This window comes from Lissotriton helveticus, chromosome 4_1 (genome assembly GCF_964261635.1).
Source record: "Lissotriton helveticus chromosome 4_1, aLisHel1.1, whole genome shotgun sequence".
Taxonomy (NCBI): Eukaryota; Metazoa; Chordata; class Amphibia; order Caudata; family Salamandridae; genus Lissotriton; species Lissotriton helveticus.
In genome coordinates this window covers 1,686,872,008-1,686,895,708 of record NC_136063.1, presented here as the reverse complement: position 1 = coordinate 1,686,895,708, position 23,701 = coordinate 1,686,872,008, and the positions used below count along the sequence as shown (strand labels likewise).

Genomic DNA, 23,701 nt, shown 5'->3' with positions numbered 1-23,701 from the left:
GTTGTGGGGGTTGGTGAACTGAAGGAGATGCAAGGATGTGCATTCAGGACAAAGTGAAAAAAGGGTGATGAAGAGTAAAGACAAAGAGCAAGATATATAGAGATGTGGAGAGACAAAGGGTGTTTTTGTTTAACAGAGTGAAAATAACATGAGTGGTTGGGACACACAAAAGGCTACTACCGCTTCAACAGTCCTCAGCAATGTTAAATTCAGTCTCACAATTTCAGAATTGCAGTATTTTCAATATTAAAGATTTCCAACAAAATCACTGTTGTACTTATGTATCTGCTGGTGTGTAATATACCTGGATGCAATAAGATGCAGTTTAGAGAGTAACCAAAATTCCAGTAGGTTGGCACACAATGAGAATTACAGAAATTTAGTTCACTTAATTACAAAGGTCTTGTCCCTTTTAGAAGCTCCCTACTTTAAGCATCCAACTTAGAGCCCTAGGTGAACATGAAGGAACATATCGAGTTGTATTGTGGTATTTGCAGGACTTTAAGGCGGTAGGGTCCCTTCGGGTCTCAGGCCGAGTAGTAATTAAAAGCATTCACTGAAACAGGTCCCTATCAGTCCTTATATTTATGTCCTCAACTGTACTGGCAAAAACACTTATCAATTTCCGAACAATGAATGTAAAAAAGAAATGTTATGGTAGCCCATGTTAGCAGAGTGAGTTTGTTTATATTTCATATTTTACTTAACCCCTTTGGTGTTTCAGAAGGCCCCCGGCCGTCATACGTCACAGTGGGCGGGTGCCGAGGACAGCCGGGGGCCATCCGAATCTCGACCATTTTTCTTAATCGCCCGCACAGGGAAAAATCGGCAACGCGCGCAAGGGGTTATTGAATAAGTTACTTACCTTTGGTAACACCTTATCTGGTAGAGACAAGATCTAGCTGCAGGTTCCTTTACTTTTAAATTATCCCCAGGTGCCAGACTGGATCCGGAAAAGTTTGTGCTGCAGTACCTCTGAGCGTCGGTAAAAGGTGTCGAGCAACTCCATAGCAACGTCTTCCACCGGACGATGTCGGCAGTCCATATAAGCCCTCCTATGGATCGCTGACATCAGTTTCTTCTGTGACCAATTTCCATACTAGAACGCGGAGCCACTTATTGAAACTGCTAGGAAACAGTGTGCCCAAAAATTATTTTCTTTTTATAAAACGTTATAATAAGTTATTTATTGTGTTTATTATATTTTATATATTTAAACTGAAAGGCAAGAGAATGACAAAAGTGATATGGAAAAGTAAAGGACAACCCAGTTCGCAGAGCAGGAAGGAAGGCGAGCATTGTGCCTGATCCCTGGAGACAGCCTGTATTACACGGTTCCGCCGAAATCCGCTATCAGCGACGGCCCTTTACATTTTGGAATTTCAACCATGTAAAATGTTTTAAAAGGTTACAGATTGTTGAATCCGCTGGGCACTTGCCCAAAATTGACCTAACACGTCCGGCATAATCCGTTTCCAGACCCACACACTGTTCGAACCTGCTTGCTACAACTGGAAATGCATATACACGGCCCTTCGGTCGCAATAGTTTTGCTCCAAGACAGGCATGTTCATTTTTTTCTGTCCTGAAGATGATCCCATGTATTTGAGTTAAGGGATCGAAACGTCGACACCTATGTACCATATGGCACTTGATATTGTGAATGTAATGCACAATGGTACTAATGCACAATCAAGTCTGTTTACTGATCACTGAAAAACAGACCTTTCCTCTCCTTGCCTGAACCCCCTCCCATCTATTTTGTTTCCTGTTTTGTATGTGTGGGTCGCAGGTTGCGCTCCACTTCAATATTTTTCAGACTAAAAAGCATTGTTTATTTAAATAAATTCTGTCTGGCTGGACAAAGAACATACTGTCTATTTAGCTCATGTTGATCACCCGGTGTATAACCACTGTCTAGGGACCTCTGTCTTTAGTAACAATTACTTACCCAAGGTCCCTAGTGTTCTACCTTTAGGTTTGCTTGTTTCCTTTAAATAGGATTAGAGGGAGTGGCCTCTCTGGCCGCTCACATTGACACTGGAGCCCTATGCTGTCTCTAACCCAGCTGTAGAGAGGCTTAACTGTGCATGTCTGGCTTGTCGATGCAAGACGGACGGCCAGGCCAAAAAGACATGCACACTTTAAACCAAAGTGCCATGCCTATAAATGCTTTCTGCAGCTGCCTGACTGGCAGCAGCAAAAAAGCCCCCCACCCACCCCATCTCCCCATTCTGAACACTCAGCTTGGGACGGGGTTTTGAAAAAAAATATTTCTCTATTCCTGGGGGCAATTTTTTGTGGGGCGAAGCTCCTCTGCCGTCATGGAGAAGCCGCCCCGGAGTGTGGGAAGACCAAGACAACAAGCAGACGTCCACAACCAATCAGTATAAGAACTGGAGTAACAGGCTGAGTGGCAGCTGACACAGCATATCAAGGGCAGAGGCCACATAAGACATTTGTTTATAGGAGACAGGACTCATAAAAGGGCCGGAAGGTATCATTGAAGTACAGCAAAAAACCCATAGTATACCACGACTATAAAGAAGAAACAACCTCACCTCTTACAGAGGAAGAGAAGGGAGAGAAAGAGAGAAAATTCCACAAGCAAAGAGAAATCTCCAGTGTTCACGGGACAACCTTTGTCCAGTCAACAATCCCTGTGACATCAAAAGTTAGAATCTCCGTGTCATCTGAGAGTGTTATTGTCCTCACTCATGAGTCCAATAGATAACGAACCCCCAAGTTGTTGGAACTTTATCCTCGTGCACGAGAAGTGAAGGAAAGTCCCCAGAAGAATCGAAAGGAGAACCAAACCTCCGTACGAACCAACCCTTGAGAGGGTGGCCAAGGAACACACATTCGAAAGAACAACCAGTTCAGTATCTAAATGTTGGGGTTGGTATAGGAAGTGTTATCAAAATGTTTCCAACAAAGCACAAAAACATTGTCCAAAAGCGAAAAGAATAACCGCTTCATGCAGGACAGAAGTAGAGTAAAAAACACCACACGGTGGCAGAGAAGAGAAAAAATTGGCAGTGTAGACCACCCATGCCATGAAACGGACAAAGTACATCCACAAGGAACCTTGAGAGAAATAGAAATTACAAGAGTACTTTGTACATGAGCATTACGGGAACTAGAGCAAAGAGGCGCTAAGCTGGAAAGTAAAGAAAGAACGAACATCGCCTAGGGCAGGAGTGGACAATGTACACTAGGTCAATAAGTATGACCTCTTCCCTTGCGTCTGCTAGAAAAGAGGGGCACCAGATAAAGTGTAATGAAAATACCCCGGCTAATGAGGAGAATGCACTCAACAAAATGGGGAGGTGGGCACGAGCAAGGAGAAACCCCATGCACCACCATCCTACCAAAGCACACAATGGAACGTCCCCTATAACGTCTACTAAAATGCCGGCACATATGGAGGAATTCCCGTAGAGCACACCGATATAGTACCCTGGGGGACAGGGAACAAGGCAACAGTGCATCCGCACAAGACCAGCAGAATACCCCAACAGAATCTTGCTAGGAAAAAACAACAGGCGTGGAAGCCAAAAGGGCCACAAAACAATATATCAACAATATCGGAGATCATAACAGCCACTGATAGGTTAGGAAGTAATTAAAAATACCTGCAGGACACTGAAGCACCTCACCGGGTGCCACTCATAGATTTACTGTGAAAGAAAAAGGCCAATGGCACCGTTCCAAAATAGGTCACATGAAAAAGAAAAGCCAGGTGACCATAAATTGTACAAGCTGTGTGCAGGGGAAAGAGGAGCGGACAGTGTAACATGCAGGGCTTAAGATTTCCCTCCACCCAGACAATCCCATAAACAGTGTAAAGCAGAGTCAGCTTGAGCGCCAAACTGATGTTGACCATCGAAAGGCATATCCACTATGGTAGACTGACAGCCTCTGAAAAACCAGAGGTGTGTAGCCAGGCTACCAGTGAAACGCTACCAAAAGAGCCATGGCTCGCCCGACAGAACTGTGGTATCCATGCCACAGCAAGTCAGCAATTTAGCCGCCTGACGACCATCCTGAAGCAGCTGAGTAAGTGGGTCCAGGGTGTCATCATGGATGGAGGAGAGAGGGCGCGAAACCGAATCCCACAACACGCAAGATAAACAACCCAGAACACATGTGGTATTAAGGTACCGTAAAGCGGAAATGGAGGCAGAAAATATATAACAAGAGCATCTGGACTCTTATACTGTCTGGAGGGATGTCAGGCAGGGTACCAATGTCGGGGGAGGTTGTAGCAGCCTGAACCTCAAAGCTGCATGGAGTAGGCTGTCAAAAGAGGAAGATCAGGTTTAGCCCAACAGAATATCAAAGAGGGCTTCACTAAAGGGGAGCATAGCTTCAGCCCCCATGAGGCATCTAAATTAGGGGATGAATGGCCACCTCTACAAAAGGAAGCTGCAGCTCCCGAACCACAGAAACTCTCCGCAGAAGCTCATAAAAAGCAGAGCTAGCCTGAGTAGCAAGGCTAGGAGGAGAAAAGAAGCCTGAGGATGGGGAAGAGTCAAGCCCACCAGACTCACCAAGGCCAGACACCCAATGAAACTCCAGAGGAGGCTGAGCAGTGTCACCTATGTCATCATAGATTTCACCAAAATACTTGTCTCCCGGGTGGAAACAGCAGGGGGCTCGTCTGAAAACAGAAGACGGTAACCCGAAAAGAGTTTTCCTGGAAACGTTGTTGGGGAGGAGAGACAAAGTAGCAGTGATCAGAGCTGTCGACACAGACATTGGAGCCAGCAGATCCAACACTGCTATCACAGTTGAGAACTCCAAAGGGCTGTGCACCGGAGTTGATCACTGATCCAGAGGGCCTCCCTGATGCAGAGGAAGGTCCCGCTGGCGTGGAGTCAGTCAAGGCTCCTCCAGCCTCCATGGGGATGAGAAATGCCCAGACGGAGGAAGAGAACCAAAAATAGCATGAAGGGTGAGAAAATAGTCTTTCATCTGATCCAGAGTACCCTCAGCACTGGGTAATACCAGAGGGCTCGGGGTAAACTCTCGCTTCGATTCTGCAACTGGAGAAATTGGAGGCTTGTCGGAGACACCATGCGTACACGGCAAAGTGAGGGAAGCCTGCAACTTTGAACATCGATGGAATGACCAGTCAACAAAGAAGATAAAGGACTCGAGGAGCTGGCCCACGACCGGTCCTTAGATGGTGAAGACCGCAACCGACGAAGGACCTTCTACCACCGCCCGCCAAAAGGGTCATGCGGTACTCCCACAACACGACAACGGAAGTTGAAGACATGAACTGTACCCTTTGGAGTCACGGTGCGCGACCAGACACCACATGCAAACAGAATGAGGGTGGAGGGCCAACATAGTCGTCCACATGACCCTGAGGACATCCAGAAAATGGCACACTGTCGTCCACAAACGTCGAGATAGGTAAAAATGGCCAGAGGCACTGCTCTCTGGATCCGCGCGGAAATGGTGGGCTTATATGGACTCTGTTGACGTCACATCTCACTACGGTGTTGCTCAATGCCCCCTACCAACGCGCAAATGTACTGCTGTTGCAAATTTTTGGGATCCAGTATGGCACAAGGGGAAAATTCAAAGGTAAGGAATCTGCAGCTAGATATCTCTATCTGATCGTTCATTCCTTAGGATTGTTTGCTATTTCCAGGATATTGCGTTTCTGTATTTTTCTATTTGTGCACCATGTTATTATGCACACTGTGAACTAAGACTCCCTTAAGTGTCTATAAATGATGACAATTGAGAGCTTTGGAGCCCAGGCAGAAGGCAGTGAGAGTTTCTTACAGTGCCCGTCATTGATTGAGACACTCTGAAGGCCAGTACCCTTTTCCCGGACCTCAATAATGTGTCACTCTCAGAACTGAAAAAGTTTCAATATTATTTACATCAAGATCGTTGTTCTTATTCATTTATCTTAAATATCTTACAACCATTGACAAAGCTAGTAGTCCAGGCTGGCATTAGGTGCATGTCAGATGCTGTATTATATATCTGGAGGCAATACTGGTTAAGTAGCACACTATGGGAATCACAGAAATTTAGTTGCATGTTCAAGCCATGCGCCGAACTACATTGCCCCTTTTGTAGATCTGGCAGAAGTAGATCTCATGAAGTCAAAGTAGAAAAAGAGCAGTGCTGTGAAAAATGGAAAACAATTCAGGATGGTGTGCATCCATAGTAAGGGTATCTGACACTCTGTAGCTCAGAACAACAAATACATTGGACTCTGTTAGGAGAAAGTCCATTAGTCCCACTCACTGCCAATTACTATAAGTATATGTGTCTCTAGGACTCTTCCTCAATAACGCATGAGGTAAAACTCACTTAAAAAAATATATAACATGACTTTTGCTCCTGTATAAAAAAAAACCAATGATAGATGTCACAATTTTTGACGTACCTGAAACAGGTGATGGTGTTTGAGGAAGAACTGGGGAGTTCCCATTGTTAGCCTTGGTTGCAAAAGACATTTGAAAATTGTTACCGGTTACAATTGGTTCTTGTACAAGATCAGTCTTGGACCCTGTAGGAGTGGATTTCAGACTGACTGTGTGTATATTTGAATTATGTAAGTGTGCAGGCTCTGAAATTGATGGAGATGTTTTCTGCAACCTGGTGACCTCTACAACAATGTTCTGGGATTCGACAGGCTTGGTAGTGTCCGTGGGAGATTTTCTCACATTAACACCCTTGGCACTTGCATTCTTTGGGCCGACGCCGATATCAACATTAGGAGTAACGCTCGGCATACTAACTCCTTTTTTTACTCTTGGGTTCTGCGCTTTAACAGTTCTGGACAAGCATGGAAGCACTTTACGAGATAATTTCTGCACAGTGACACTGTTTGTTACACGGTTCTGTTTACGGGAACCCTTTGGCAATGCTGGTGCAGTGTTCTGATGACTGCCATCAACACCACCTGTACTTTGAGGCTTTCCTTTTCTAGACATTGCTTGGGGAATACTAGGCATTGCCAGAGTCGATTTCTGCAATTCTGTACCTTTCATACATATATTTTGCAACCTTACAGTTTTAGTCACTGGTGGGGAAGGTTGTTGCAGATTTTCAGTCTTCATATCTGCATTTTTCAGTTTTTTAATTTTAACTTTCTTACAAACTAACTTTAGTCCATTTGTATCAGTCAATTTCTCATTACGTGGTCTTCCAATCTTAGGCTTGCATTTATGAGATTTCTCTTCATTGTCACCTGTAAACTTCTTAAGGTTGAGCTCCTCAGTAGCTGTAGTGGTGGCTGACGGCATATTCTGCACATTGGTGGTACCTTTTATGCATGATGCGACAGAGGGCATAGGAGAAACCAGCTGTTGAGAGACTCTAGCCTTCCTTCCATTGAGTGACTTGGGCCTCTTTGAATCCTGCTTGGTCACTTTGCTCAGTTTACGTTTCCTGCCCACAGAGGCTTCCTCTTTTGTGGAGCAAACATCTCGTTTTAATTCTGTAAGAGGAAAGCATACAATTTAGGGGATTATAGAACCATGGTTATATAGAAGCAGCAACAGTTTATCCATTATATTCCAATACATTTTTACCATAATTGAATATTCTTGATGACCAAGTTACTTACTTTCGGTAATGCCTTATTTGGTAGAGACTAGATCTAGCCGCAGATTTCCTCAATTTGAATTTCACAGACGCTGGCATCTGGAAGATTTTTTGAGCAGTACACTTGCGTGTGCCAGTGGGTGTCGTCGATCGGATCCGCATCAGTCGTCGTCGTCCACGCCAGAGTGGTGTCTCAGTACCTATATCGGCATGACCCAGGCGCGCTGACGTCAGTTATTTTTTTACAACTTCCCATTTGGAGCCATGAAGTGCACTGACACCGATGTGTCCAAACTAGGGCCCTGAAAGAGATCAGCCCCGATACTAGAAATCTGTCTGCAGAGTGGGGAGAATGGGTGGGTCTGTAAGGAATCTGCGGCTGGATATAGTCTTTACTAGTTAAAGAGTTACTGAAGGTAACTAACTTGTTCATCTGATTGAGACTTTTAGCTGCATATTCCTTACCTTTGAATAGATACCCAAGCAATACCATACCGGGAGGAGGGTCTGTGGACAAATTTTAACTAGGAAGTCCTGCAGGACCGAACGGGCGAACTGCCCATTCCCGCTGACTTGTCTGTCCAGGCAATACATTTTAGTAAACGTGTGCAGGGATGCCCACGTTGCTGCCTGACAGATATCAAGGACTGGAACTCAGCGTGCTAATGCGCTCTTGCAGCTATAGCTCTTGCGGAATGAACTCGCAAGATTTCAGGAGGCTGTTTCTTTGACCATGTTTGATGCAAAGTAGGACCCATCAAAAGAAGGTGTGCTTCTGCACCACCCGACCTTTCTTTGCACCAACATACCCCACATAGAGTTGGTCATCCACCCGAACTCTTGTGCGCAGTCAAGGTAGAACGACAACGCTCTTTTTGGGTCCAGACACCGGAGTCGCTCCTCTTCTTTGGAAGGACGTGGAGGAGCACAGAAGGTGGGCAAGGTGACAGATTGGCCCATATGAAATTTTGTGACCACTTTTGGCAAGAAAGAGGTCCTAGCGCAAAGCACTAGTTTGTCATGGTAATCCGAGAAAAACAAAGCCTGCAGCTTGCTCACCCTCTGGGCAGATGTAATTACTAGGAGGAAGGCTATTTTAATCGCGAGTAGCTGGAGGGGACAATTGTTAAAACACTCGAAAGGAGCACACATCGCGAATGTGAGCCAAATGTAGGTCCCACGGAAGCATAATAACAGGAGAAGGAGGGGACATATGTAAAAGGACCTTCAAAAATATATTTAGAATAGTAGACTTAAATAAAGAGGATTAGTCAAGCAGCTGCAAGAACGCAGACAGAGTAAAAAGATAACCATTCAGAGTGCTCAATGCAGAGCCCTGCTGGGAAAGGGTAAGAACAAAAAGCAAAATATCAGAAAGGGAGGCAGAAAGTGGATCAATTGTCTTTTCTGTACAATATGATATAAATCACTTCCAACGGCAGGCGTATACCGTCTTGGTGGAGGAATGCCTGGCTCCCACCAAGACTTCGGGAGGAATATTGAAAGCTATCAACTGCAGCTGCTCAATCGCCACGCAAGAAGGCAGAGAGTGGACAGGTTCGGGTGGAGGACCCTCTCCTGCTGCTGCAACAGAAGATCCTCCCAAAGGTGCAGCGTTATTGGAGGATAGATGGCCATGCTCAGTAGCTCGGGATACTTGAGTCTCTGTGCCCAGTCCAGAGCCACAAGGATGACCTGTGCCTGCTGGAGACGCCACTCGTGATTCACTAGGCATCGATGGCTGAGTTGGTCTGCGCTGGTGTTCCGGGAACCTGCCAGGTGTTGCACCACCAGTGAAATGCCCTGCTTTTCCAGTCATGACCAGAGACGCAGAGCCTCTTGACAAAGGGTCCACGACCCCACCCCGCCCTGTTTGTTGCCGTACCATATGGTGGTGGTGGTGTTGGTGAACATGTGTACCAGCCTTCACTTGATGAAGGTTAGAAAGGATTCCAGTGCAAATCTATTTACTCGGATCTCCAACAGGTTGATTTGGAGTCAAATTCCACCAGAGACTAGAGTCCTCTGATCTACACCTGTCCCAGATGGCAGCCCCATCCCAGGAGTGATGCATCTGTCATTACTGTGAGATCTGGTTGGGGAAGGGAGAGGGGTCTGCATCTGACCCAATCAGGGTTGGATAGCCACCAATGCAAATTCTCTGCAGTGCCCTCAGAGATCTGCACCAGTTCAGAGATTACGCTGATGCTGCGCCCACTGGAACTTCAGGTCTCAATGCAGAGCCTGCACATGTCATCTGCCAAGAGCCATGACTTCCTCGTAGATCAAGGACAAATGATCCTTCATCAACAAGCCTGAAGGTGGAGGCATGGAGGGAGAGGTGGTCTTGAAGGGGAGGGAGTAGCCCCTTCAGATCTGCTAAACCCACCTGTCCGATGTTATGGGCTGCCATGGTGGAGGTGATGGCAGACCCTGACACCAACTGGACGCCCATGATCTAAAAAGGCCAGATTAGGAAGGTTTGGAGGCTGCAGCGGCCGGGAGTGTAGTGGCTGGATCAGACCACTGGCTAACTGACCTACAAGGCAAGTAGGAACTGTGCCGTCGTCCTCACAGAGGCTGAGAAGCTTACCTGGCTTAGTGCTTGGGATAGGGTTGGGGCAGTTAAAAAAAAACCTTCCGTAGGTGCAAAAGGAAGACTGGGGATGACGTGGGCAGCCGAGAGGCCCAAGGACTTGGCTGTAGCCTGCGAGTCCTTAAAGCACTGAAGCACAGAGTCTGCCTGGTCTCCGTAGAGATGAGTGCCATCGTAGGACTTGTCCATAGGTGAAGCTTGGACATCACCCTAGAAGCCAGTCATTCTCAGCCAGGTGTGGCGCCTTAGGTCCACCATCAAGGAAACTGCTCTGACCAGCGAAACACATCATGAACTTTGCTGCGTCTCCCCCGTCTGTAGCAGCTTGGGAGAAGACGGCCCACGCCTCCTCAGGGACCTGTGGAGGCACTTGTGCAACCTTGTCCAACAGTGTTTGGAAATAACTGCCCAATAGGCATGTGGAGTACACAGACCGCAAGGCTGGCAGAAGAAAACATTTTCATCACCAAGAAGTCCTGCCTCTAGAATTTGCTGTCCGGAGGTGCGTTAAGGAATGCACCCTTGAATGTCGAAGCTTGGACCACCAAGCGCTGCAGGGTAGGGTGTTGAGTAAGAAAGTCTTGGTCCCCAGGAGTGGGGTGGTGGCGACGGCAATCATCCTATTCACAGGTGCTCCTGTGATGGCTTTGGACTAGATCCAAGAAGAACATCGGTGAGGGCCTTATTGAATGGTTGTTTGGTCAAGGACCTCAGCCGCTCTTCGCATCACCATAACATAAGAAGCTACCTCCTCCGTGGCCACAGTAGGGGAAGAAAGCATGCCCGGATCTGGAAAGGTATCCAGTCCACTGGCATCATCCAGTTACTCACACCAGTCCAATTGGGGCTCATATGGCTGGTTTTCTAAATGGTCCAGCGACTCGTCTCACTCATCCCTGAGGCCTAGCTGTAAGGAATAGGGCTCAAGATCTGATCTAGGACCCCAGGGTCCTGCCGGCGTCGGACGATACGCTTCGGGCTCTGTGTTGGATTCGGGATGATGATGTGGGTGGCACCGCCACTGGCAAAGTGAGCTTCAGCAACAGGACCAGCTTCAGCGATGGTTGAGATGGCTCAATTGGTGCAGGTACGGATCCATTTTCGGATCCACAGGGGCCCACTGGAGCCAGAGCCACTAGAGCAGAACCAGATGAAGTCCACCCCCTGCAGGACCCAAAGGATCTTTGACGTGATCAGGCCGCCCAAATATGAGAAGCAGGGCCTCATAAAACTCCTTAAATTGGGAAGATATTCGGAGAGGCGTGGAGCTGATTCAGGCACAGGCTCTGAAGAACCAGGCCTTGGATGCTGACGCTACTTCGAGGCGTCAGCCGACGGATGAGAAGTCGAAGAGCACTTCGACTTCTTACTCTTTTTCTTGTGCCTCTTACCTGAATGTCCCGATGAGCTCGAATGGGACAAAGAGAACTTTGGACTTAGTAAACGATCCCCGGACCTTCCTCTCATCCGGGATCTTAACTTCCGCATAGTTCCGTGCCGGGCCACTAGCAGTTTCAGGGACCACTCCCTCAAAGCCTTGGGCGCCATGGCCCGGCAATCGAAGCACACCCTGGTGTTATGGTCACGCTCCAGGGACCACAGGCAGACAAGGTGCAGATCAGTCACCGACATCACCCGGTGACAGGCTCTGCAGGGCTTAAAATCTGTCCTACATGTCGTCATTCTTGGCATACCAGGAGGAAACCTCAAAAAACTGTCTACAAAAAATTGAACAATTCCTATAAAAAAATGACAGCGGGAGCAGTAGAGTAGGTGCGAGCTCCATCCCGGCGCCGTAATTCTCCTGGCGAAAACAGGGATATGAAAACCCCCTCGCCTTGCTGCAGCGGTCACCTGGCTCGGCCTTTACATTGATGCTGATCCTGGGAGACTGGGACCACCAGAGCGAGCTCTCTGCATGTAAGCAGAAGTGGTGTGGTGCTGTGCCGTTCACATTACAAGCTACGACTGACGAGTCATGCTGCCCTAACTCCAATGGATCGACTGGAGGCTCCCCTCTCTGGTAGAAAGGTGGAGTACGTTGTTGGTCCGGTGCGGCCCGAGGCACCAGGAGGAGTGCTGGGGGCCAGTTATTAACAGATGACACTGACCGGAGCAGTGCGGCCCACCGCTGTGCATGCAGTGGGCCTTGAGGCCTATATCTCACCCACGGCCTTGTCCCTGCACTGAATGGAGGCCTCCTACGTTGTGCAACAGGAGTCAGACTCTAACCTCTTGTGACCTGAAACAACTTGCCGTGTGAGATGGGACCCGGGCCTCATTCCTACCGGAGGGAGACCGTGAGACCCTGCCCCATTACCATTTACCCTGAAGGCCCGGCTGCCTGCGCTTTCCTTGCTCCACCCCCCCCCCCCCCCCCCACTACACACTGGACATCAGATTTCTGGACAACTGAGCCCACGGCTTACCTAGATGGCATTTGTCAGTGTGGGCTCCCTCTGGGTACCCTCTAAATCTGGGAGGGGTCTTCCTGAACACCTCCCTGACAAACTTTGGATGACATTCTACACGGACACACTGGTAGATGCGTATTGGTGGGCCACATGATTGGGGCAGGTGTCCTGTGCCAGCGAAAGGCGACTGCCGACTACAATCGCACTACCCCCTACCTTACCTGTTGTAGACCCACCACTGGATTCACTGTTGGAGGTGAGTGGCCGCACTGAGAGACGTCAAGTCTGGGGATGGTGACTGGAAAGCCTCACACTTCACCGCCACTCTGCCTGTGGGAGACTGCTGATCTTAGGGGACATATACTGGAAATGTGGCCGGCCGCCACACAGGAGGGACCCCGCAGAGACTTGGCACAAGGGGCTTAGTTTCTGGCTATACACTATTTCGATCTTGTGACGTTGGGATGTTCCTGCTATGGCAGTGTGGGCCATCTCGCTTCACGTAGGGTGCCTCCGCAACGATCTATGGGGCAGTCACTACCCCAACACCTGACACGACAGGAGCTTGGAGGGGGGTTTTGTGGAGCAGTACTGGCATGAGGGGAGGATACTACAACCTGTGAAACGCGGCAGATGGCTCATGGGCTTTTTCATCTCTCACCAACCTCTGTTGGCATCATGATGGTGCAACCAAAAAGTTCCAAACTAGGGATACCCAACAGCATTTTTCCCTGCCTAGGGCCGGTACTGCCTCAATGGGGGTGCTCCTCAGTACTGACCTTGTGCTATAAGACACTAATGCTAAGTTTGCAGAACTTCTTGCTGCTGTACATGGTCTGAAGACAATCCTAGAACCAAAACATGGAACTCTGATCATCAATATAGGCTGTATGCACAATGAGCATAATGAGCATAATAAATTGAAAAGGCAAGTGTCCACACATGCAGTGACCATAGCAGAGATGCAGCTCGTTATGTCAGAAACGCAGACCAAACTAGTGTCCCTACAACAGGAAGTGGACCTTCAGAAACGTAAAGCCAGCGACGCGGAGGGGCACACATGGTGGAATAATGTTAAAGTGGTGGGCCTGCCAGAGAAGATTGAGGGCCAAAGTATGGATCTGTGTCTGGAACAAACGCTGGTAAACCGTTCTCAGGGAGAAAACCACCTTCTTTTTAGTGGAATGGGTGCATCGTGTACCAACCCGGCTGTCCCCTCCCAGTGCCCCCCCAACCCCCAATCAATTATCGAGACCGGGATAACATTCTTCAGATTGCCCACACAAAAGTCCCTTGCCAGGTTGAAACACAGGTGGTTACGATTTTTCCAGATTACATGTCTGATGATAAAAAACAGAGGGCGTCCTATTATACAGTAATCCACAGACACTGGCAGATGGGGCTTAAGTCTGTGCTGATTTTTCCAGCTAAACGTTAAGTCATGGATGGTGACAAGGTGCTCATTTTTAAATCAGCTCATGAGGCCTGGGACTTTTTAGAATCTAAAGGGGTGCATCCTCATCGAACTGACCGTGCACTAAGGAGGGCTGGACACTGCACAGAATCGGCACCAATCGTCCCGCAAGTCCCACTCTGGCGCTTCTCTGGAGCAGACAGTGAAGGAGAGAGCCCAAGTGGTGGCTGCACTGGTGCAAGTGGGATCCCCCGGCACCGACGCCGACCGACGCCGACCGGCACCGACCCCTTGGATGCCTCAGAAAAACACTCACTAGGTGGCTGCCTTCCAAAAGAGATCCCGGAGACTCTAATGAGGAGTCCCGAGGTAACCCCGATAACAGCTGAGCCTCTCTGATAAATTTGTTGTTCTCACATCCCACCCACCCTTTTTCTGGTTATAGAGGTGGGGGAATGCTATTGATGCAATGATTACTTCAGATTCTACTGCTGTGATTTTGGCATGCCATGCCATGAGGTGGCTTCTCCATTTGTGGTGGAGCTAAAGGACACTGTGGTTCTTCTTGCTACATACTATGGTTGCCACGTACTACCCCCACACCATCTGCAGGAATTTTTGTTTGTCTGATCTATACACTTTGCAGGGTTTATGCAAGGATGATGCACTGTTGTAGGGTGTGTGGAAGGGTGATGCATTGTTATATGGTGGCCTAGTTGATATATTGGTTGTATTCTGGTACACGTGTGGTTATATGTGGTGGGCACCTCCTCTTTGGCTTCTACACTTGGGGCCATTATGAAGATGTAGGCTCATTTGCCCATGGTACTTCAGGAATATTGAATCTTCACATGGAACGCGACAGACATGGGCTCATATGTTAAGCGACACAGTATTTATGCTTACTTAAGAAGGCGCAGGTGCAGTTTGCATGTCTCCAAGAGACGCACCTTACGACATTAGAACTCACTAGATTGGCTAGGAGATAGAGAGGCGGGGTATGTAGCCCAATATAATCGAGCAATGTGAGGGAAGTGTTGGTGTGGGTGGCCCCAGGTTTGCTTTTTACTGTATCCCGCACTAAAACATATCCAGAGGGTCGCTTTGCTGTGGTGGGAGGAAAATTGGATGGGTTGCCATCGACTCTAGTGTCAGTATACTCCCCGACCTCAGGACAGGCGGTCTTCTTTATGACCCTAGTGCCCACCCTGTTAGCAGATCCCATGGCTTCCACACTCTGGTGCGGGGAATATAATGGTGTCCTAGATTTGGCAGTGGACAGATCCTCACCCCCCCTACTGGTGGTTCAATCATGTTCCGTCTCTCAGAACCTTAACACCTGGGCTCACGATATGCAGGTGGGGGAACTCTGACTACTTTTACACCTGTCTGTTAGGGAGTACTCCCGTTACTCGCGGTACAAGCACTGCACTCTAGACTGGACATGATCTTTGCCTCACAGGAATCAGTTAAACAGTGCACGCAAACAAAATATCTGGAAGTACCTATTGGACCACAATCCCTTGTTGATCTCACTTGGATAGGGCAGGTCCAGGCAGAAGATCCCCACCTAGCGCTTGCCCACCACTACTTTAGACGATGCAAGGTTCAGGTCCCAGATTGCTGAAGCCCAGGGCTGAAATGGATACCCAAAGCAGCCCTGGCAGTTTTGTCGGATCGGTCCTCACACTGGGGGGGTTTAGGGGACACTCCTGCTTAACAATACCAGCCAGCAGCACTGCTGCTTTTGTTACTGGGATACGATAATGCAGCATTGCTGCAAAACCGACCCCCAGTAACAAAACTGGCCCCCACTTCTCCAAAACCGGACCCCACCCTTCTAGCCACCCAGGCAAACGCCCGATGCCTGCTACGGCCAGTGCAGCCCTGGTGAAGCCATAGACCAATACTTCCAGGACAATGAAGGGATGACTAAGATCCTCTGGTTGAACGGGATGCAGTGTATAGTGTGGGGAGGGGATTAAATGTGGAAGTACTGGATGCAGAGGTCAGCCTTGGGAGGCAATAGAAGGAATGCTTGACTGACCACAGTACGCATGCAGCCCTGTTGGCCTTGCGGAGGGAACACCGAGCCCTAGTTGACAGATTATCTAACTTTGATTAGAAGGTCCATCTATAGCGTCACCATGAACACGCGCACACGGCGTGCCAACTATTGGCATGTTTGTTACGTTCAGAGGTACCCATATGAACAAGTTACTTACCTTTGGTAACGATGTATCTGTTAGAGACATAGGTCACTTGTAGATTCCTTACCTTAGACTTTCCCCCATGCTTCAGACTGGGTCCGAAGATTTTTCTTAGCATTACCCCTGCACGTCGGTAGGTGGTGTCGGTCGACTCCACGTCCGTCGTTGGCTTTGCCAGGATGACGTTGCAGTGCCTACTTAGATGCCCCCCTGCACGCTGACCTCAGTTCTTTCTTTTCCTGTGCCAGCCTAGCGCAAATCCAGAGAGAGCTACCCCTTAGCCACCTTTTGGCTAGCCCTTTTCTGACATTTTGTCGACTTCTTTTTGAGTTTATGGATTACTGGTGCCTGAGGGTTGTCCCAACGTTGGACCAGCTTCAAGCCTTGTAGGTCTTGTCACAGGATGATGTCGGTCGGGCCAAATTGAGATTAATAGGGCATTCAAGGAATATTATAGGGGCTGTACAGGAAATCCACAGTGGTAGAATCGACCAAGGTCTCAGTGTATTGGCACACAGCCACTCCCACGGCAGGACCCTTGCATCGACAGGAACTAGACAATCCTATTACTTTGGAATTAGTGTAAAAGGGCGAAAGCGCAGAGAGCCCTTGGGAAGAACCCAGCCTTAGACAGGGTCCAATCGAATTCCATGTGCATTACTGAGCCCAGTTGGCCCCTCGGTTGCTGAAAGTGAATGAGAGGGTGGTGGCTGATGGGACCTTTCCAGCCTCCATGAAGGAAGCAGTAATTGCTGACCTCAATAAACCTGGGCATGACCCTTTAAACATAACGTCCTATTGTCCTCTGACCCTTCTAAACCTTGATTTCAAGGTTATTGGTAAACTCCTGGCCAACCGTCTCAGCAGTGGTGCCCTCCTTGGTATATAAGACCAAAACGGATTTATTTCTGGGCGCAATACATTCATTAATCTGAGACGGCTATTCCACATAATAGATTGGGGGAAGCCGACTGGGACAGAGGGTTTGGCTGCCTCCCTTGATATTGAAAAGGCGTTTGACACCTCGGAATGGCCCTATCTTAGGGAGCTTTTAACACACATGGGGTTTGGGCAGCCCTTCCTTAGATGGGTGGCAGGTGCCTGGGTAAGCATGAGGGAATTGATATCAGACCCATTTCCGGCGGTTAGAGGCACAAGGCAGGGCTGTCCTCTATCAGTATTACTGTTTGCCCCGGTGATGAAACCCTTAGGGTGCATGCTGCGGTACCGTGCACCGCAGTGGGGTCTCGTGGTACTGGAACGTTCCCAGATCATGTCCCTATATGCAGATGATACGCTGGTTTACTTGAGAGCAGACCACACTGTGCTCCTGGGGTTTATGACAGTGCTAAATGCCTATGGGTTGATGTCTGGACTCCATAATAATTGGGATAAGTCCTGCTGGTTTCCTCTGATGCCAATACCTGATGATCAGAGGAATGAATTACTGCACACGGAGCCGATGGGCAGGTTGCCATCGCCAAGATGTTGGTACTGCCCAGATTATTATAATTCTTTGCGGCCCTCCCACTGATTATATGGAAGGCTTTCTTTAAGGATTTACAAAGCGTTTGGACGAGTTAGATATGGGGAGGCAGCCAGTGACGGGTGGCTCTTAGTAAGTTATTTGCCCCTTTGGACGAGGGGCCTCTCATGCCCCTGACTACGAGTTCTATTATGCTGCTGTTTAGTTGCCGTGGCCAATGCGATGGTTTGTTGGTGCGCCACCATTCGAATGTGGGGGCAATCTGGATATACTAGCTGGACCACTCCTGTTGAACAGACTATTGGACACTGTTCCCCCTTGGGACATGGATAGTGTATTACTACGAACAGTCTACATGTCGGACGATGGTTTGCCTACGACGGTATGTGGAACACACCCTACACACCTAGTCTACCGATTTGGACGATACTGGAATATGCAGGTTCTCAGAGAAGTCTCTGCTGCAATGGTCATGTCAACGTGTGCCCTTACTGGTGGAGCAATTTGGTAGGGCTTCCCCCTCTATTAATGCCCTCGTCGAGCGCTATCAGCATCTGGGATGGGACCTGCAGCGTGCGCTGATAGGATTGCCTGAGTGCAATGCTTATAGTCTGAAGATACTGGCGGCCAAGTTAGGGTCAGGCATCCATCGGCCTCAGCTTCAAGCATGTAGTGGCACCAAGGACCCCTCTCTACATCCTACGTATGCCAGGTACTCACAGTACTTACAAGAAAGGATGGGCCAAACCACCTTTGGTCTTCAAAGGTCAAAAGATCTCCCATGTGTCCACGGGCGATCAGAGGTTACGCAGTCCCTATAAGCCCACCGGGACGCATCTCCCCTCTTGGCAGTCCAGTGCGGTAGGAGTCGCCATTTTCCCTCGTGCTGGGGAGGGGGGGGGGGGTCCACTTACCTCTGCCTTCAGCTACAAGTGCCTCTGGGCTCCTGAAATCCTGTCTGGCATGTCAGCTGCGGCTGCAGTTTCCTTCCACACGCTGCGGCCGGGCCACACAAGCGGATGGAGGCTCCCGAATGTCTGGATCTCGTTGGGTGCAGACCCAGTGTTCAGGGCTGCACCCTCGGTAGAAATGCTCACCTCTGCTGCGAGCGCCCACCGGGGAAGCAGATCGGGGAACCCGAAATCCCGCTGCTAATCCGGTGTAGTTTCCCGGGGGTCCGCTCCTGATGTCGCAGTCCCCGCTCTGCTACATCAAAACATGAGTTAGCCCTTCCTGCTGGTTTTGTGGTGTTGAAGCACCGCGCTAGGTTGTTGAGTCGGGGCTTCCACGGAGCTGGTTCGGTGGGTGGCGCGCAATGTGCGCTTACGCCGTATTCAGTCCCAGCATCTCCACCATGCATATCTCACCCCCCAGAAGACTGGCAGGATGTTCCTGGGGACAACAAGCAAATGCCCCAGGTGCGGGGTGGAGGACCCAGATTTTCCCCACATGGTGTGTGGTGATCCAACCCTTTTCGATGCAAGTAACAAAAATGGCGTCCGAGTTGACAGGCTGTCTGTTTCAGCTGGATCCTGTTTGGTGCTTACTCGATGTAGGGCATTTCACTAAGAAAACTAAGGGCTTGCTGCAATTCCAAAATCTGGCACTGATTTTGGTCAAACGTTGCATTATGATCGCCTGGAAGTCTTGGCACCCCAATGAAGTGCTGCCTGACTTATCTACGTAAATGAGCGTTGTCCGAACGAACAGTCCATAGACCGTTACACACGAAGGGAGATGGAATAAACCCTCTGGTGTGCTGGGACACTTACCTGTAGAAGTTAAAAGCGAATACGGATGGTCGCCCTCCTTTTGAGGTCATTGTCGCTTAACCTGTGCAGGCACTGATATGGGAGACCACAGACTGGTCACAATGCTACTGACCATTTACGCAAATCAAAGGATTGGGTCACCGCGTGCACTGACTAGACCTTTGGAGATATTTGTGAGGTCACTGACTGTGAGAAACCCCAACAACGGCATGGTGACACGCGGGGAATGCTCAAGATACAGGATGTAGGGTTATGTTCAGATTAGTCACACGTACACACACACACACACACGCGTAATTACACACACACACGTAAGTACACACATACACACACACACACGCACACACACGCACACACACACACACACTAAAAGGGAAGGAGTAGTTTCTTACCTGTAACTCCAGTTCTGTAGTAGTGGTATCTCTGTTCTAGTCATAATCTAGTGAATAGTCCCGCTTATGTGCGGGGACCCCGGAGCAATCAAAAATAATCTCTTAAGCTGTCTTCTTTGCATTAGTGCATAGACACTTAAGAGAGAATTAAAGACAGATAATGCAGCCTAAACATGCAAGCCTACACGGTCCAGTACTTCAACTAGAAATGCAGAGGATATTCCACCAATATCACATTTAAACCTGTCTGCCAGGATTCACCATGGAAAACACCCCCCCCCCCCCTTCACCAAATCCTTGAATGATAGAGAGGAAGGACAGGACAGACAAGACCCCATAGGCTGCCATTATGTGGCTTAAAAAGGGATACCATGCCTTTAAGGAAACTTTCCAGAACTCTCCTGGTATCCCAGAATGCACAGCAACTCCCTCCACTTTCAGTTCTTTTTGGAGGTGTATATAGCTAGACCTGTAGCATTCATCATTTTATCCTTTTCTCCACCGGGGAGGAGGGCGGGCACTTATGACTATAACAGAGATACCCCTACTACAGAACTGGAGTTACAGGTAAGAAACTACTCCTTCTGTAGTAGGGGATCTCTGTGTATAGTCATAATCTAGTGAATAGAATGGCAATCCCATCCAAAAATAACCCGGCGGTGGAGAAAAATAAGGCAACACCACTACTGTGCAAACAGATTTCTCAATGAAGCCTGCCCAACCTGAGCATCTGCCCTGGCATCAGAGTCCAGACAGTAATGCTTTGCAAAGGTATGGACCGACTTCCAAGTGGCAGCCTTGCAGATCTCTGCAATGGGAACATTACGAAGCAAAGCTGTTGTAGCCGCTTTGCGCCCCTGGTGGAATGAGCCTTAGGCTTACCTCCTAAGGTCTTATTCGCTTTCTGATAACAGAGCTGGATACAAGACGCAATCCACCTAGAGATGGACTTTTTCGAAGTAGCCAGACCAGTCCTAACCGACCCATAGTTGACAAACAATTGGTCGGACCTGCGAATGTCTTTGGTTTTATCCAGATAGAATTTCAACACCCTTCTGACATCCAGGGAATGAAGAGACCTTTCCGCTGGAGTGGAAGGATTCTGGAAAAAAGTCGGTAAAGTTATAGTCTGATTCACATGAAAATCAGAAATCACCTTGGGAAGGAACTTAGGATGAGTACGCATAACAACTTTAGCAGCATGAAACACAGTGTACGGTTCTTGGCAACACAATACCTGAATCTCACTCACCCTGCGGGCCGATGTAATGGCCACGAGGAACGCCGCCTTCCAAGACAGGTGCTGCAGTGAAGCCTTGTGAATAGGCTCGAAAGGTTCCTTCATCAACCTGGACAGCACCACATTCAGTTCCCATGCAGGTGAAGGAAGCCGAACAGGAGGGAACACCTTCTTCAACCCTTCCAAAAAATCCTTAATCGCAGGAATCTGGAAGAAGGACGTCTGCGAAGGGCATTTCCTGTACAGAGTCAACGCAGCCAGATAAACCTTAATGGAATGGAAATTAAGTCCAGACTGAGCTAAATGCAGAAGGTATGGAAGGATAACATCCTCCTTGCAGGTCGTCGGATCATAGTTCTTAGACATGCACCAGATGCAGAATCTCTTCCATTTGTAAGCATAAGAGGTCCTAGTAGAAGGCCTCTTAGCCTCCTTCAATATGTCCATGCAATCCTCAGGAAGATTCAAGTGGCCATATTGCACTATCTCAGGAGCCATGCCGCCAAAATCAACGACGAGAGGCTGGGGTGCACCATCTGCCCCCCAAACTTCGTGAGAAGGTCCGTCCGACACGGCAGCCGCCGATGAGGCAGGATCGACCGGTGAAGCAGGTCTGTGAACCACCACTGCCTGGGCAATTCCGGAGCAATGAGGATCATCCGCGCCCGGGATTGGGCCAGCTTGATGAGCACCGCCGGAATCAGGGTAATGGGTGGAAAAGCGTACAGAAAGCTGTTCGACTAGCTGATCCATAACGGGTTCCCCAGAGTCCCCGGCGGATAATACCTCGAGGCGAAGTCGCGGCATTTGCTGTTTTCGGCGGTAGCGAACAGATCCACGTCTGGAGTGCCCCACATCGCGAAGACGTCGCAGAGCACCTCGTCGTTTATGACCCACTCGTGGTTTTCCTGAAGCAGTCTGCTGAGGGCGTCCGCCTGAACATTCTGCAGACCTGGCAGATGAGTCGCCGTTATCGTCAGTCCTCTGGCTAGCAGCCAGCCACTGCCGAGCACCACCATCTCAGGGACTGTCGGGCATGAAGAGACAACTGAATCCTGTCGTCCCAGCACCCTTTCCTCTGGTCCCATTGATCCTCCAAGCATTCCTGCAGCGGCCTCATGTGCAGGCGCGCATGTGGGGTGAGGAAGATACAAGAGGCCATCCACCCCAGTAGAGAAGACACTGTTCTCACTGTCGTAGATGGAGCAGCTATGAGAGCTTGAGCCTTCTGAAGGATTGATAAGCGTCTCTCCTCCGAAGGAGACACGCTTGCTGACAGCGTATTGATGGAGGCTCCCAAGTACTGCAGGCACTGGACCGGGATCGGAACAGACTTGGACATATTTATGTGCAACCCCAGCTGATTCAGCAGGACGGCCGTCCTGTTGAAGTGCAGTTGTGCTTCCTGGAAGGAGGAGGCCTTGATCAACCAGTCGTCCAGGTACGGGTAGACAAACACCTTGTTCTTTTGCAGGTGGGCTGCCACCACACCCATGCACTTTGAAAACGTCCTGGGTGCAGACTTCAGTCCAAACGGCAGTACGGTGTACTGATAGTGATTGGTGCCGACGAGGAAGCGCAGGAACTTCCGGTGTTTACGTGCAATGGGCACATGGAAGTACGCATCCTGCAGATCTATCGCGCAAAACCAGTCTCCCCTTTGCAGCTGAGGGTAAATCTGGTGCAAAGACAGCATGCAAAACTTTTCCCTGCGAATCCACTTGTTTGCCTGTCACAAATCCAGAATGGGCCTGAACTCGTTCTTGTCCTTCTTCCTTACCAGGAAGAAACGAGAGTAAAGGCCCTTTTGCCCTTTGAGACAACAGGACGTCTTCTATCGCCCTTTTTCTTAACAGGGTTTCAGCCTCCACCTGGAGCTCGCGTAGCTGGAACTGCGAGACAACCGGTGGAATTGCTGGAGGCGGACTGGTGAACCGAAGACTGTATCCATTGCAAACAATATTCAGCACCCACTTGTCTTGAGTAATGTTTCTCCACTATGCCAGGTAATGTTGGATGCTTCCCCCCACCGGAGCGGGTAACGGATGAGGGGGAAGAAGCACCTCAGGGCCTAGACCCAGCCGGGCCTTTGATCGTGGATGAAGACTGCTGACCACCGCAGCCCCTCTGGTGCTTTTGGAACGGGCGTCGTTGGAACTGTTGCTGCTGCGGCTGTTGTTGCTGCTCAGCCTGTCGACCTTGCCCTCTACCTTGCGCCCCGTAACGTCTCTGGAACGAGCGGAAGGTCTTCTTCTGTTCCTTCGGCTTTTTCCAACCCGTCAGCCGTCAAGGTCTCAGCCTCCGCCTTCATGCGGGCCATCTCCTCGTCCGCATGTTTCCCAAAAAGGGTCTCGCCAGAGAAGGGTAGATTGGCAACCTTCTGCTGCGCCTCGGGCTTCAAAGACGCAGCCAGGCGTGGCGCCTCAGGTTGATACCATGACAGTACCCGTGGGCTGCCAGTAGGGAGGAATCCGCAGCAGCGCCTATCACTTGGTTGGAAAACATGAGTCCTTCATTCATGATCTCTTGGAAATCCTCCCTGTTCTCCCGGGGAAGGAGTTCCACGAACAGTGTGAGGGACTCCCATAGGGACCGA

General features: G+C 49.3%; 1 protein-coding gene across 2 annotated transcripts in view; it reads right to left on the bottom strand.

The window, feature by feature from the left end:
• Positions 1-23,701, bottom strand: part of LOC144829326 (protein AF-10-like) — a 1,339,974-nt gene that overhangs the window by 439,466 nt on the left and 876,807 nt on the right. For both annotated transcript variants that reach the window (XM_078688368.1, XM_078688367.1), the window contains exon 9: positions 6,419-7,474. In XM_078688368.1, coding sequence (XP_078544494.1) covers positions 6,419-7,474 — 1,056 coding nt within the window. The remainder of the gene's footprint in view (positions 1-6,418; positions 7,475-23,701) is intronic.